At 49.6% G+C, this 15791-nt stretch overlaps 1 protein-coding gene across 1 annotated transcript in view; it reads right to left on the minus strand.

Annotated features, from left to right (window-relative positions):
- OPHN1 (oligophrenin 1) overlaps window positions 1–15791 on the minus strand; it is a 733935-nt gene that overhangs the window by 127121 nt on the left and 591023 nt on the right. Inside the window, exon 18 of the mRNA XM_069612518.1 lies at window positions 5321–5480. Coding sequence (XP_069468619.1) covers window positions 5321–5480 — 160 coding nt within the window. The remainder of the gene's footprint in view (window positions 1–5320; window positions 5481–15791) is intronic.

The following is a 15791-nucleotide window of genomic DNA, read 5'->3' on the forward strand; positions in this document are numbered from 1 at the left end:
GTTCCTCCTCGCAGGTTGTGTCTGTGTCCGTAACGGCCACCAGCCCTCCCTCTTTTTCCACCGGGGTCTTCATGGGGGTCTCCTCGATGGGCTTAAAAGAGGATTCCCTCTGCGGAGGCAGGGAAACTTTGGGCCCCGAGGTCGCCTCCACTGGGATAGCCTCCACATGCTTCACCAGGGATGCAGCGACTCCCTCGATAGAGGCCTTAGCCGGGTGAATCAAGGCCTTCACCACCTTGGGCGCGCTTTATGCCTTCACCTTAGGAGGAGGGTCACCGCCTCGCTCCCACTTGGCCGGTTCCTTCAAGATCGACCGGGGCCTCTCCAGAAGCTTAGCCGGGTTCTCGGATTTTCTCTTCCCCGAGCCAGAGCGTTGGCTCAAAGTTGATGGCATTGGTGAAGGTGCGCCCTGCCTGGCAGCCGAGGAGCCCAACCGTTCGGCGCGCCCGGTGCCCGCGGTGCTTTGCCTTCTGTTGGGCCCCTGTCGCCGTGGCGCCCTCACAGGACTTAGAAGACCGCTCGGACTTCTTCTTCTCACCTGCTGGGCTCTTGCCTTCCAGCAAGTTGGAGAGACGGGTCCGGGGATCCCTCATAGTCCGATCCGACATATTCATGCAAAACGTACAGTCCTTCTGCACGTGCGTTTTGTCCTCGTGGAGGCAGTAAAGGCATTTCGAATGCTCGTCCTCCTTGAATACATTTTGTAGGTTGCATCCAGGGCAGATGCTCAACAGTTTGCCGGGAGTCTAGCTTCCCTTCTCCTGGGCCATGTTCTTCTCGTCCACGAGGTAGGCCTCAGAAACTTCTGGAATCCTCCAAGAAGCGTTACTCGACGAAAACTTCACCCTTGAGGGGCGTAGATAAATCCAAAACGGGTCCCCGTTGATTGGAAGTAGAAACGGTGGAGCTTGAGGCTCAATTAAACTGAAAAATTAGATAAATCTCTTTGAAAAAGCGCAAAACGCAGTAAAAGCCCGAGAGCTATAGCACGAGGACTCCCAACACTTGAACGTGTGGTAAAAACTGAGGATGGCTGCCAGGGGCGGGGCTTAGGGAGAGGGCAGTGATTGGCTGGGGGCAGTATGACCCAGAGACCAGTGATTGGTTACTACTAAGAAAGACAGATCAGAAACGAAACTGATACTGATTTTTTCTTTACTGAGGATTCCCAGTCTGATGACGGGGAATATTCATGAGCAGGTGAATCCATGCCAGACTCCATGCTGGAGAAGGGGAAGGACCCCTTCAAAAAATGATGTGCCAAAAACGTCCGGGCAATGGGGTGGGCCAGATCCTTGGAATATATATGTGCTTAGAATTTCAGAGCGACCCTGATAACCAATGGCGAGTTGGAACAAGAACTGACCCTTAACCGGCCTTCAAACGTTTTGGCCCTTAAATGTTCCAACATTATCTAAAATGGTCAATATTTGGGACCAAATATCCTTCCTTTTCTTCAACACCTCAATTATTTCACTGCACCATGACCCTATGTCCACCTTCAACCTGAGTCAGATCCAGAACATGGTCTGGAGGTCTCTGCGTGTTTGCAAGTGCACTATGTATTAGTCTCCCCTCCCATACAGGCTGGTGTAGTGAGATGGAAGTGAAAAGGCCCCTGTCACATCTATTGGCCATGCTCGCAAGCTCTGATCTCATCCTGTATCACATAGAACCCTTACAATACAGCAGCCCTTCAACCCTTCCCTACGCCCAACTTCCCCAAGTAGATCCCTCCTGTACAGCAGCCCTTCAACCCTTCCCTATGACCAACTTCCCCAAGTAGAACCTTCATGTACAGCAGCCCTTCAACCCTTCCCTATGCCCAACTTCCCCAAGTAGATCCCTCCTGTACACCAGCCCTTCAACCCTTCTCTATGCCCAACTTCCCCAAGTAGATCCATCTTGTACAGCAACCCTTCAACCCTTCCCTGTGCCCAACTTCCCCAAGTAGACCCCTACTGTGCAGCAGCCCTTTAACCTTCACCTCAGGATGTCTCAGGGGCAGCGCACTTACCTTGAAAGCAAGGCAACACGGCGAAACGCTCCTGCCCTTAGAAACCACTCGCTGGTATTAAGCGCGTTATAAATGAACAATCAAATAAATAAAATATAACAACTTCCCCAAGGACACCCCTTATGTACAACAGACATTCAACCCTTACCTGTGCTCCACACACCTTATGAAGCAGCAGCCCTTTAACCTTCAACTATGCCCAACTTACCCAAGCAGACCGCTACTGAGCAGCAACCCATTAACCTTCCCCAATTCCAACATCCCCAAGTAGACGCCTCCTATACAACACCCCTGCCACCTTCCCCTATGCCCAACATCCCCAAGTAGACCCCACCTGTACAACAGCCCTTCAACCCTCCCTTCCCTATGCCCAACTTACTCATGTAGGCCCCTACAGTACACCTTCCCCTATGCCCATCTTTACCAAGTAGACCCCCTCCTGCACAACAGCCCTTCAACCATTGCCTCTGCCCAACTAAGCCATACAGACCCCTACTGTGCAGCAGCCATTTAACCTTTCCCTATGACCAAGTTCCACAAGTACACCCCTCCTGTACAACAGCCATTGAACCCTTCCCTGTGCCCAACATACCCAGTTAGACCCCTACTGTACAGCAGCCCTCCAACCTTCCCCCATGCCCAAATTCCCCAAGTAGACCCCTCCTGTAGAACAGCCCTTCAACCCTTCCTTCCCTATACCCAACTTACCCATGCAGACCCCCACTGTGCAGAAGCCCTTTAACCTTCCCCTCACGATAGCTATGGGGCAGCGCACTTGCCTTGGAAGCAAGGCAACCCAGCGAAACGCAGGTTCGACTCCCGATCCCGCGCTTAGAAACCACTTGCTGGTATTAAGCGAGTTATAAATGAACAATAAAATATAACAACTTCCCCAAGTACACTCCTCCTGTACCACAGACATTCAACCCTTACCTGTGCCCCACACACCTATGTAGACACCTACTGTACAGCAGCCCTTCACCCTTCCCCTATGCCCAATTTCCCCAAGTAGACCCCTCCTGTACAACAGCCCTTCAACCCTATGTCTAACTTATCCATGTAGACCCTTACTGTGCAGCAGCCCTTTAACCTTCTACTATGCCCAACTTACCCATGCAGACCGCTACTGAGCAGCAGCCCTTTAACCTTCTGCTATGCCCAACTTCCCCAAGTACACCCCCTTTGCTCAGAAACTACCTCTGTGGAGCTGCATCCTTGAATTCAACGTGTTCATAAGCTGGAACACACGTGTTGACATTCCTGCAGGGAACTCACTTTTCCACCAGAACTTTCAGAACTTCCCTGTGCCCAACATACCCAGTTAGACCCCTACTGTACAGCAGCCCTCCAACCTTCCCCCATGCCCAAATTCCCCAAGTAGACCCCTCCTGTAGAACAGCCCTTCAACCCTTCCTTCCCTATACCCAACTTACCCATGCAGACCCCCACTGTGCAGAAGCCCTTTAACCTTCCCCTCACGATAGCTATGGGGCAGCGCACTTGCCTTGGAAGCAAGGCAACCCAGCGAAACGCAGGTTCGACTCCCGATCCCGCGCTTAGAAACCACTTGCTGGTATTAAGCGAGTTATAAATGAACAATAAAATATAACAACTTCCCCAAGTACACTCCTCCTGTACCACAGACATTCAACCCTTACCTGTGCCCCACACACCTATGTAGACACCTACTGTACAGCAGCCCTTCACCCTTCCCCTATGCCCAATTTCCCCAAGTAGACCCCTCCTGTACAACAGCCCTTCAACCCTATGTCTAACTTATCCATGTAGACCCTTACTGTGCAGCAGCCCTTTAACCTTCTACTATGCCCAACTTACCCATGCAGACCGCTACTGAGCAGCAGCCCTTTAACCTTCTGCTATGCCCAACTTCCCCAAGTACACCCCCTTTGCTCAGAAACTACCTCTGTGGAGCTGCATCCTTGAATTCAACGTGTTCATAAGCTGGAACACACGTGTTGACATTCCTGCAGGGAACTCACTTTTCCACCAGAACTTTCAGAACTGAGATAAAAACATTTCTTACGTAAAGTGACATACTTTATCCCCAGGGGAAAGATTGAACTGTGGTAGGAAAGGAAACCTACAGTTCCCTGAAAACAGCAGAAAACCAATGGAGAGATTAAAACCTTATAGGTTTAGCAGCAGAACTGCATATTTATCCGCTCCTATATCACCGTGACGACATCATCCTTAAACAAGTAAACCAAAGTTATCGAGCGTACACATGGGCAACCTTAAATATTTGGAAATCTGTAAAAAAAAAAAAAAACAACAATCTACAAATAAATGTAATTGAAAGTTGCCCTGCATGGCACACTTTGGTGCCCTCGTTCTAGTCAGTGATTCATGCCCACGCAAGTGTTACTGCTCCTTCCTACTTCCCGGTGGGTCTGTATTGCCAATTCTATCAACCCCGCCATGGACAACAGTGACGTCAACACAGAAAGCAACCAAAAGGCATAGTCATACATATAAGAAAACATCATGATAATTTTACTTTCAACTAACACCCCGGACCAGATTCAATAGTATCTGGGTCAAATGGTGATGTTGGCCAACTCATGCGCTACTCGGTTTCTCCGCGGCGGGAGTATGAAACGCTGAGATGACTCTTATAGAACTGGAACTTGTGAAGGTAGGTTGCGTACAGAAAAATGGGTGCTTAGGCTTATTATGGTGTCCCTCTTACGGGGCACTGCAGCAGGACACACAGGATACCGGGATAACCCGGCAAGGCCAACAGGCTGCGATCACACATTGGGCCGGACCGCAGGGGGGCACCCTCAAGGGTCTGGATCACCAGGCCAAATACCAGTGCTGGGGCCACAGAGCAGACGTCAGCCTCGGCACTGTGGGCACACAAGCCAGGGCTGGAACACAGGCCGTGGTCACACAGCAGGCATGCTTCCATAAAGACAAATGACACAGAGTTGCCGCTTCCTGAGTCTCTGCAGCAGTGCCCGCACGTGCATGCAGAGGACCCTTTTATTGGCACGAGTCATGACAAGTCATGACTCGTATTCCTAAAGGGGCAACACGCCCCAGTTAAAGGGGCGACACACAACACATCTCACAAAGCTAACCTACCAGCTGATCAGTAGTTCAGTTTTGTTGAATCCACTATTTTCTCACAAACCCATCAGATTGACCGATTCATCTTATCAAATGATAACACCTGATCTACAAGTCTACCTTCCACTATGGTCTTCATTATTTCCTAGGAGAGGGGAAGACTTGGTACAACCCAACAGGCCAGACTTGGCCCCCTCTGGCCGGTCTCACCTTGGCACAGTGCTCAATGAGGATCTCCACCACAATGTTTTGGAACTTGATGTTCATCATGGCCGCCACCGTGTCCTCCTGAGCCCTCAGAAGGGTTGGTCCGAATATCACGCCCATGTTGGACGGCGACATCAGGTTCTCTTGGCTGTGCTCGCACACTCTGTGGAAGAGGAAGACAGAAAGGAATCAGCAGAGAGGAAAGACTGTAAGAAAGGAAAAGAAGCACGTGGAAGAGAATAGGAGAGAAGCCGGGAAGAAGAGGCAGAGGCAAAGCCAAGAGGTCGCCTTACAGATGAAGCAATAACATCACACAGAGTTTCTTTTCAATATTAATAGCCTACTGCAGGTAAGCCCACTTCCACTTCTGCATCCCTACAGTCGCCCTGCTTGTGGTTATCCAACACTTGCTGTCTGCACTTAACACTTGCACTGCCACCTGTTGGCCACACTCTTTTTTCTATGTCTTGATCCTATGTTCCGTACTTCTCCTCTGTCCCTTTCCCTGACACTTTTCCCCTTCCCTCTCCCTCGCACTTGCGCAATCTCAATGTAGCTTAGCCGGATGTATACTAACTGACCTTCTCCCAATTGATCACGGGAGAACTGACCTTCTGCACAATTGATTGTGAAATGAAGGCCAATTAGGACATATATGCAGAGGGGAAACCCCCCGCAGCACCCCACTCAATCCAAAACCACCTGCCCAATCCCATTATATTATTTATTACCCCAAACCCACCTCACACATATATATATATATATATATATATATAAGAAGTAAAATAAAGGTAAAGGTCAATTGTGCAGAAGGTCAATTAGGACCACTGTTATTAGGCCAATTAGGATAAAAGGTCAATTGTAAAAGATCAATTTGAGTAATACCACTGAGCCTGGTAAGATTGTTGTCTTTCCTCCCTCGTTCCCCCTTATCTCGTTGCGCCTTGAAGCAGTCGTGTATAGGCGTGCTATAAATATAATATCATATATCAATGAGGACAATGAGGATGCAAACACATGGCTCTGTAAAACTCTGCAAGAACATATTTGCTTTGTATAGGTTCCAGGAGTGCAGCACAGTGCATTTTGGGAATCATAGTTTCTGGATTCAAGAAAGGTGAAAAGTACAAATGAATGTCCAGGTCTTTCAGTAGCTCGGTGCTTTTGCGTGCTTTTCTATGCATTTTTGCCAAGGTAGCTGAATGCACAGAAATTCCCGGTAGACGATCTCATCTGTTGATTATTAACAGCTGAAAATCACATTTATCATTGTATGTGTTGTTGCAGAATTTTTCTCTAATAATTCTTCAAACAGAAACTTCCTTTTTAGTTTTAGTTTTTAGGTTGTGCTTAAGTACCAGCTATAAGATAAAAGTATTTCATTGGAGTAGAAATAGGAGGAAGATGATGTGTGGAGGGAGTCACAGCTCGAAGGTGGTGTTTGGTTATTTACCCACCCATAGCCATGCCAAGTCTATAGGCGTTCCCACACACTACCCCTAACCCCAAAAAATACACATCTTCCTGGGATCCCTCGGAGCTAGCTCTATCAAGCAGTAACATCAAACGTTGACAAACAAGTGTTATTTCTAAGCAGTCTTCTGAGAGGTAATGGCTTAATTGCAGCTGAAATGCACGATGGGTGTAAAAAAAAAACGTCTAAACCGTGTGTGCCTTCAGTCCCTTGATCGATATCTGTTCCTTGCACGGAAGTCCTGTTAAAAACAACAGTTGGGTCATTTGTATACGTATTAGCTCTGCCATCATGGGCCCTGATAATCACGCCATTTTAGCTGCTCCTGTCTGATGGATAGGTAAAAGTCAAAACTGTTTGCTTTGTTTCAATGCAAGGATACTGGAATCCAGAAGAGTGATATGCTCTTTGCGGAAATGCAATGACTATAACTCAGAGTAAACACCCTGGGCAGCCATTGAGGGAGTCACAGGCGCCTATGTGAAGACTCTGGCTTGTCAAAAAAACCATCATGCTGTATAACTGTTCAGCAAGTGAACCCTAAATTTAACATGTACGTTATATATGTAGTACGTGTACTAGCACACTTGTAAGCATTCACACGTTTGGCTTTGGCGGCTCGGGAAAAATACAGTCCTGCAGAGATCATCTGCCCAGGGATGTTACGTCCGTAATGCATGTGCGCATGCGCGAGCCTCGTTATGGCCGCGCATGAACGTAAAGAATAAAGACGGTCCGTGGGGCAGATGCCGCCAGGACCCTGGAACGATCAGACGTGCGTGTGCGAGTCTTATTGTGTGCGTATGCTTTGATGCTAGTACAGGGCGGCCAGAGGCACGGGAAGCCCCATCACACTGGCAACGAGGATGGGATACGGGGAGAGAAACGCTCGGCATGTACAAACGTGTTGTTATGGGCATTTCATCTCACGTGTGTCACGATCCTCACACGAGTGACGGCGGCCATTTTGTTTATGGTGTTTAAGGCGGTTGCAGCCCTTTCTACCAAGTCAGATACATCGGACACGGATATAGCCAGGTTTGCGGCCTCTAACACGGTCTGAGGTGCCTGTGCGACCTGTGAACATGATGGACAGCGACGGAGAGGCCTCTGGAACGGTGAGAAGGCAGCATGACTCATTACAACCAATGCAAGAATTTGACACCTCAGGTCCCCCCTCGAAATTGGGCCAGAGATGGCTCCTCTGGATAAAAAAACTTGACATGTTTTTCGCCGCCACCGGAGAAACAGATGATGATGCCAAAGTGGCGACGATGTTGTACTCGGCGGGCACAGAGGTACTGCGCATTTATGAGTCTCTCAACTTACCTGTGGTAAACTATGATGCAGTCAAAACCGCACTAAGGGATCATTTTATCCCCTTATCCAACGTGGACTTTGACAGGTTTGTCATGTGTGGAGAAAAGCAGCACGATGAGGAGTCATTAGATCAATTCTGTGCACGTTTGAGACAGCTAGCCACCACGTGCAGATGGACGGATGCTGAGTTAATGGTCCGCCACCAACTGATCCAAGGGTGCAGCTCAGGGAAGCTGCGGAGGCAGGTTTTGAGAGAGCCAGGTATGTCGCTGGTGCAGATTTTGGACAGCGGAAGGGTATACGAACTTGCCGAGAGTAGAGGGGCTAAGATGGACGCTGCTGCACACCCAGGCAAGCTCGGGGAAGCTTTTGCTGTTGGGAGACAGTCCCAGACAAAGTCGAGGTGGAGCCAGAAGAGGCAGGAACCTACATCTCCACAAGGCAATGCGGTCATCTGTCAGTATTATGGATACGATTTGCTGCATTCGGTGGACTGTCCAGCCAAATCGAGGACCTGCGGTAGATGCAACACGCCAGGGCACTATGCCAGAATGTGCAGAGCTGCTGCCCCAGATGCCACACAGCGGGGACCCGCGAGGTTAAGCGGCAGATATAGAAAACAACGCAGTGTTGCTACAGTCGAACAGGATGTCCAAAGACTCAACATCGCAGTGGAGGAGGAAGAGGATGAAGAGGTCTTTTTCATCTCAAACTTGGCTACCGGGGCGAGGAAACGCAGACAACCGATGTGTGTTGTTAACATTCAAGGGGTCCCTACTCAGGTACTAATAGACACTGGTGCCTCCGTATGTGTGTTGGCCACCGAACACTATGAAGCCATCCCAGGCCTCCCTCCATTGGACTAATCGAGGGCGAAGATCTTCCCGTTCGGGGGTGACACTCCCCTACCAATCAAAGGGGTGTTCGAAGCTCCTCTAGCCCATGAAGGAAAGACAATTAAGGCAAGGTTTTTCATCACAGATGTGAGCCTGCGGTCCCTGTTGAGTTGTGTGGCCTCGGAAGCATTAGATTTGGTCCACTTTGTGTGTGCAGTTTACCAAGGGGACATAGACTCACTTTTGGAGAGATTTGAGAGTACGTTTCACGGGATCGGCCGACTGAAAGCAGAACCAGTGCGACTGCACATAGATGAAACGATCCACCCAACGGCATTAAAACACCGACGAATTCCGTTCCATCTTCGGTCCCAGGTCGAGGAGGAACTCAAAGCACTGATCAGTATGGATATCATTGAAAGGGTAGAAGGGCCGACTCCATGGGTTTCGCCAATCGTGGTGGCACATAAGCCCAAACAACCGGGCAAGGTTTGCATCTGCGTGGACATGCGGTTGCCCAATGCTGCTATTAAGAGAGAACGCCACTTAACCCCCACTATAGATGATATCATCAATGAACTGCAGGGTGCCAAGATATTCTCGAAACTACATTTAAGAGCGGGATATCACCAGCTGGAGTTGCATGCGGACTCAAGGTACTACTTTTACAACGCACGAGGGTCTGTACCAGTTTAAGCGCCTCAGCTTCGCGATATCCTCAGCAGCGAGGTGTTTCAGAATGCCATTAGAGGTGCTTTGGCAGGTCTAAGGGGAGTAATAAATATGAACGACGATATTTTGGTCTTTGCCGCTACAAATGCCGAGCATTTGAAGCGTCTACAAGCAACTCTACAGAGACTGAAAGATCTTGGCCTCACCTTACATCGGGAGAAATGTGAATTCTTCAGGGATCGTATTGGGTTTTTTGGCTTTGTGTTTCATGGCAACGGTGTATCCCCGGATCCAGAAAAGGTCAGACATCCGCAAGGCTGTACCCCCCCAATCGTCGACAGAAGTCCGCAGTTTTCTGGGGATGGTGAATTACTGCAGCCGCTTCATCAAGGGGATGGCGTCCCTCTCTGAACCCCTCTGGGCCCTCACGAAAAATGATGCTGTTTGGGTCTGGGGTACTAAAGAACAAGATGCGTTCGATGAGATCAAGAAGGCATTGTCAGATCAGGACACAGTGGCATATTTTGATCCCGCAGCTGAATCTGAGGTGGTTGTAGATGCAAGTCTGGTGGGTTTAGGAGCTGTGCTGATGCAGAAGGATGCGAGAGGCGAAATGCTACCGATCGCATATGCGAGTAAGGCCCTCACGGAGACTGAACGTCGCTACTCTCAGATAGAGAGAGAGGCCCTGGCCATCTTATGGGGCTGCAGACATTTCAGGTTGTACATTCTTGGGAAACAGGTAACATCACGGATAACAAACCGCTTCTTCCAATCCTAGTGGGTGTATCCTCGAAACCTCCTCCCAGGATAGAACGGTGGATGCTCGCCCTCATTGAATACGGGGTCAAATTGGTGTACCGGCCAGGGACGAACAATGCGGCGGACTACTTGTCCAGTCATCCCACTATGGAGAGGGAAGGTGATCAGGGAGATGTGGCAGAGTGCAAAGAGTTCATACACAATGTTGTGGCAGTTGCCATGCCGGTGGCGTTGGACAGAAATCAGATGGCACAAGAGTCGGCAGACGACGAGGTGTTTAAAATCATCACAGCTGCAATTCAGAATGGCGACTGGAGAAGTATTCTGCAGAATAACACAAGGAGGGAGGACAGAGCCCAGAGGGATCTTCAAGCAATATGGAAAATCCATGATGAACTCTCCACTTCAGAGTATGGGTTGCTACTGAGAGGTCGGCAGATAGTTGTACCTCGGTCGCTACGAGCCCGAGTCATGGAACTGGCTCACACCGGACATCAGGGAGTGGCAAAGACGAAGGCGAGGCTGCACACAAAAGTTTGGTTCCCAGATCGGGAGGCCCTAGTTGACCTGCATGTGAAGGGATGTTTGTCGTGCCAGGCTGCCAGCCCCATAGAAAGAGCACCCCCGATCAATTCTATGGAACGGAGCGAGAAGCCGTGGGGCACAGTCCACACTGACTTTGGGTCAACTGGAAGGGGCATGTACTTTTTAGTGGCAGTAGACCAATGGTCGAGGTATCCGGAGGTGGAACTAGTTGACTCACATGCCACAGATCATACGATCCTTGCGTTGGAAAAGATGTTTGCCACGCATGGCCTCCCTGAAATCCTCTGCTCAGACAATGGGCCGCCATTCACTGGGAACCAATTTGCACAATATCTGAGAGAAAGGGGCATACAACATCGGAAGGTATCGCCACTGTGGACCAGGGCGAATGGAGAGGCCGAAAGGCTCATGAGGACACTTAATAAGGTATTCCGCATAGCAGCCAACAGTGGGGTGGAACTAAAGAGGACCCTATTTGAGTTTCTTCGAGAATATAGGTCGACACCACATCAATCCACAGGTGTGGGTCCGGCCGAGGCTCTGTTTGGGAGATGCCTGAGGGGACTCCTCCCGGAAGTGCAAGGTCGTGAGCCGGGGATCACAGACAATGACCGGGTGAGAAGGGAACGAGAAGCCCACAATGCCAAGGAGAACGAAAGGAGAGGACTGCAAGAAAAGGAGATAACGGTTGGAGACTCGGTACTGGTACGCAACCGCAGGCCAGAGGGAAAACTGTCACTGCCATATGAACCCCAACCGTGGGTCGTCACCCATGTCAAAGGATCTATGATTACTGCGGCAAATGCAAGGGGAACCATCACCCGCAATCAGTCCTTTTTCAAAAAATTTGACAGCCGGCCACCAGACGCTGATCCGACGAGGTCTACGCAGCAGGAGGAAGATGCCGAGGTTCCAGAAGATGACCCATCCGTGGGTCCACCACCGACAGTCGGGGCCCCACCGCTCAGCTCGCAGGCGGAACGGCAGTACCCGACGCGACAAGGCCGTGCCATACCTGTTCGGCTGAAGGACTACGTTCTAGACTCAGGAGACTGAACAGGTGACTGTCCTTGGTCAATGATTCACTATTCAGAAAGTTAATGTTGGTAACGTTCATGGTTGACATGTAAATATGTTGCAGTTGTAATTTGTTGTTTCTTTTGTTTAAAGAAAAAAAGGGATGTTACGTCCGTAATGCAAGTGCGCATGCGCAAGCCTCGTTATGGCCGCGCATGCGCGTACAGAATAAAGACGGTCCGTGGGGCAGATGCCGCCGGGACCCTGGAACGATCAGACGTGCATGTGCGAGTCTTATTGTGTGCGTATGCTTTGATGCTAGTACAGGGCGACCCGAGGCACGGGAAGCCCCATCACAAGGATCACAGGATGCCATCATACGGGGAAATAGGGACTGGCAAATAACATTTTCACCAGCGTAACACATCTGTTACGTCATTCAATGAAGCACGAACGCTCCGCGTAGCAATAACTTTTGAGCGCTGCAAGAAAAGGAAATGGGGTAAGACAACAGAAAAATAGTCCTGGAACCCAACGTGAATAATTCTCCCCATGTACCTCCTGTACACATCCGCAGGCAGCAAGATGGCGGATCTCAGCAACAGGAAGTGGAAGCGGGTGTAGTGCACAGCTTGAGGTGGAGAACAGTGTAGCCTTCTACTACCAAGTCATTTATATAGTGTGTTTATTTGTGCAAAGGGGCTTACACAGGTATTTTATATTTACTGTACACGTATCATTACCGCTGGGTAATGATACTTGTACGGTAAATATAAAATACCTTTGTAGTAAAGATAGTACTCAGGGCGAGTCAGATCTGCAAAGTACGCAAAGCCAGCCCTTACTCACCGTTTTACTGTTGCAGTCAGACTCTTTGTCTGATAATGTGTCGAATACTGTTGTCAGGTGTTTGTAAAACAGGAGAAAACAGCAGGCGCCTGTGCTATGGGCTATGGGCTGGCAAAGGCTTTGGCTGGATGTAACTCACTTTTCGGACCCAGTAAGAAGAACAACACTTCACTCAGTGTATTCACATGCTATCACAATGGGTTCTGGTAGATTTAGTCCAGCCAATAGGCTTGTACGCTTTGAGAAGAATAATTTATTGGGGAAGGACAACTTAAGGGCACATTTGGATTGCTATGCAGATTATGCATCAACCCATGTACGTAGCTCCTGCAAAGGATGAGCTGACAGGCATGCAGCCATGTGATAGGAGGAGCTAGCAGAGACGCAGCCATGTAATAGGATGAGCTGGCAGGGACGCAGCCATGTATTAGGAGGAGCTGGCAGGGACGCAGCCATATCATAGGAGGAGCTGGCAGGGACGCAGACATGTAATAGGATGAGCTGGCAGGGACGCAGCCATGTAATAGGAGGAGCAGGCAGGGATGCAGCCGTTTGATAGGAGGAGCTCGCAGGGACGCAGCCATATAATAGGAGGAGCTGGCAGGGACGCAGACATGTAATAGGATGAGCTGGCAGGGACGCAGCCATGTAATAGGAGGAGCAGGCAGGGATGCAGCCGTGTGATAGGAGGAGCTCGCAGGGACGCAGCCATGTGATAGGATGAGCCGACAGGGACGCAGCCATGTGATAGGAGGTGCTTGTGGGGTGCAGTGTAGAGAGATTGCAAGTGTGGAAAGAGGTTGCAAGACTACTCTCACGAGATCTCGCAGCAAAGCTCGGATTCCCACACAAAGTGGCAAACATGGATAAGGCACCAGTGACACGGAGCAGTCGGCTCCCGGCGCTCCTCTCTATTAAAGGACATAAAGACTGCCATAGAGCCTGAGGGCATCCCTGAGGCCCCAGGTACTGCTTACCTCACACCTGCAGACCATGGACACTCTGTGGACTCATTTACCAGCTATGCCTGTTATTGCAAAAGAAGAATAAAGAAAGCCTGTTGCTACCCAATTATTATACAACATGCAGGCTTGTGGTTATTGGTCAAGAAGCCTCTGGCTATTGTACATAGTCTAATCTGCAGGCGGCATTTCCACTTTTTCCAAACCAGATTGGAAAGGTGAAGAGTAAAGGTGATTTTGCCTACGATTTACTGTTCATATTTCCGCTCTGTTTTGGAAATGACAAAATGTCAGGGGAGGGGGACCCAAGTGTCAACTGCCAGGGATCCCAACAACGCAATTTAGGAGGTCTATAAGATGTGCCAAATTGAGTGTTGCCTCTGGATCCGCCTCTGCCCCTAGAACCCCCTTATTTTACAGGCATGAGAGGTTCTCAGTGCCACATGAATGTGGGGGCCAGATGGACAATGGGAAGCTGTACAATATGGTCCAGGACCTGTTTTAACGCCAGTGTAAACCTCAGTTAGATCTGCTACTCTGAGCTAGAGTTTTTAGTTTAGCTAGTGCTTTTATCATTGCTAGTGATAAAATTGTTTTTGCCAGCTCCCTGCTGAACCATCAAGTTTGTTAAACTCCTTCCCCTTTTTCCACTTTGTCCGTGTCTTTTGAAATATCAGTGTTGTTTGTTTTGAGGTACAGGGAGGTACACTCTGAACTCTTTGGGGAGAAGAGTGAACTTCCCTCTGCCCAGATCCAAATCCATACACTAATTCTCATATGTGATAATCCAGCTCTTTATCTGGGGCATGGCTCCAAGAGGCATTTTAAGGCTACGTAGCTAGTCTCTGTGCCTAACCCTTCATCTAGGCCATCGCTCCAGGAGGCACCTTAAGGCTACGTAGCTAGTCTCTGTGCCCAGCCCTTCATCTAGGCCATCGCTCCAGGAGGCACTTTAAGGCTACGTAGCTAGTCTCTGTGCCCAGTCCTTCATCTAGGCCATCGCTCCAGAAGGCACTTTAAGGCTACGTAGCTAGTCTCTGTGCCTAGCCCTTCATCTAGGCCATGGCTCCAGGAGGCACTTTAAGGCTACGTAGCTAGTCTCTGTGCCCAGCCCTTCATCTAGGCCAGCGCTCCAGAAGGCACTTTAAGGCTATGTAGCTAGTCTCTGTGCCTAGCCCTTCATCTAGGCCATCGCTCCAGGAGGCACTTTAAGGCTACATAGCTAGTCTATGTGCGTAGCCTGTCATCTAGGGCATCGCTCCAGGAGGCACTTTAAGGATACTTGGCTTGTCTCTGCCCAGCCCTTCATCTAGGGCATCGCTCCAGGAGGCACTTCAAGGCTACGTAGCTAGTCTCTGTGCCCAGCCCTTCATCTAGGGCATCGCTGCAGGAGGCCTCTTAAGGATATTTGGCTTGTCTCTGTTCCCCACTCTTTATCTGGGGCATGGCTGCAAGAGGCACTTTAAGGCTACATAGCTAGTGTCTGTGCCCAGCCCTTCATCGGCTTCTTAGCTTGCCTCTGTGCTTATACTGTCACAGGTCTTGGCAACATCCAATTAATTCCCATTCATCATTATTTATTGATGTAGGTCTCGAGCTGCAAAATAGATAATTTCCCTTTCTGGAAACTTGCACTTGCACTTGCCACCAGCTGGCCGCACTTTATTATTTATTGTCTCTATTTGCACTGCCCCCTCCCCTTTCCCCCGCACTTCTCCCCTTCCCCCCCTCGCCTGCACTTGCACAATCTCAATGTCACCTGGCCTAGTAGGATCGCTGTCTCTGTCCTCCCTTTGTTTCTCCTCCCTTGCCTCATCGCGCCTTGAAACACTTGTATATAGGCGCGTTATAAATGCCATATCATAAACCATGATGGCAAGGATCCTGGAAACACACACTATTCCACTCGATCCATTTCTATAGGTTTCTTCTTCACCACCAATATCAGGCTTACAACACCACAGTTGACAGCCTCCACCAGGCTTCGGTCACGCAGGAGTAGTGCATCGGCTTTCCATCCCCTGGAACGCACCCCT

This window comes from Ambystoma mexicanum, chromosome 5p (assembly GCF_040938575.1).
Source record: "Ambystoma mexicanum isolate Mex_15411 chromosome 5p, UKY_AmexF1_1, whole genome shotgun sequence".
NCBI lineage: Eukaryota > Metazoa > Chordata > Amphibia > Caudata > Ambystomatidae > Ambystoma > Ambystoma mexicanum.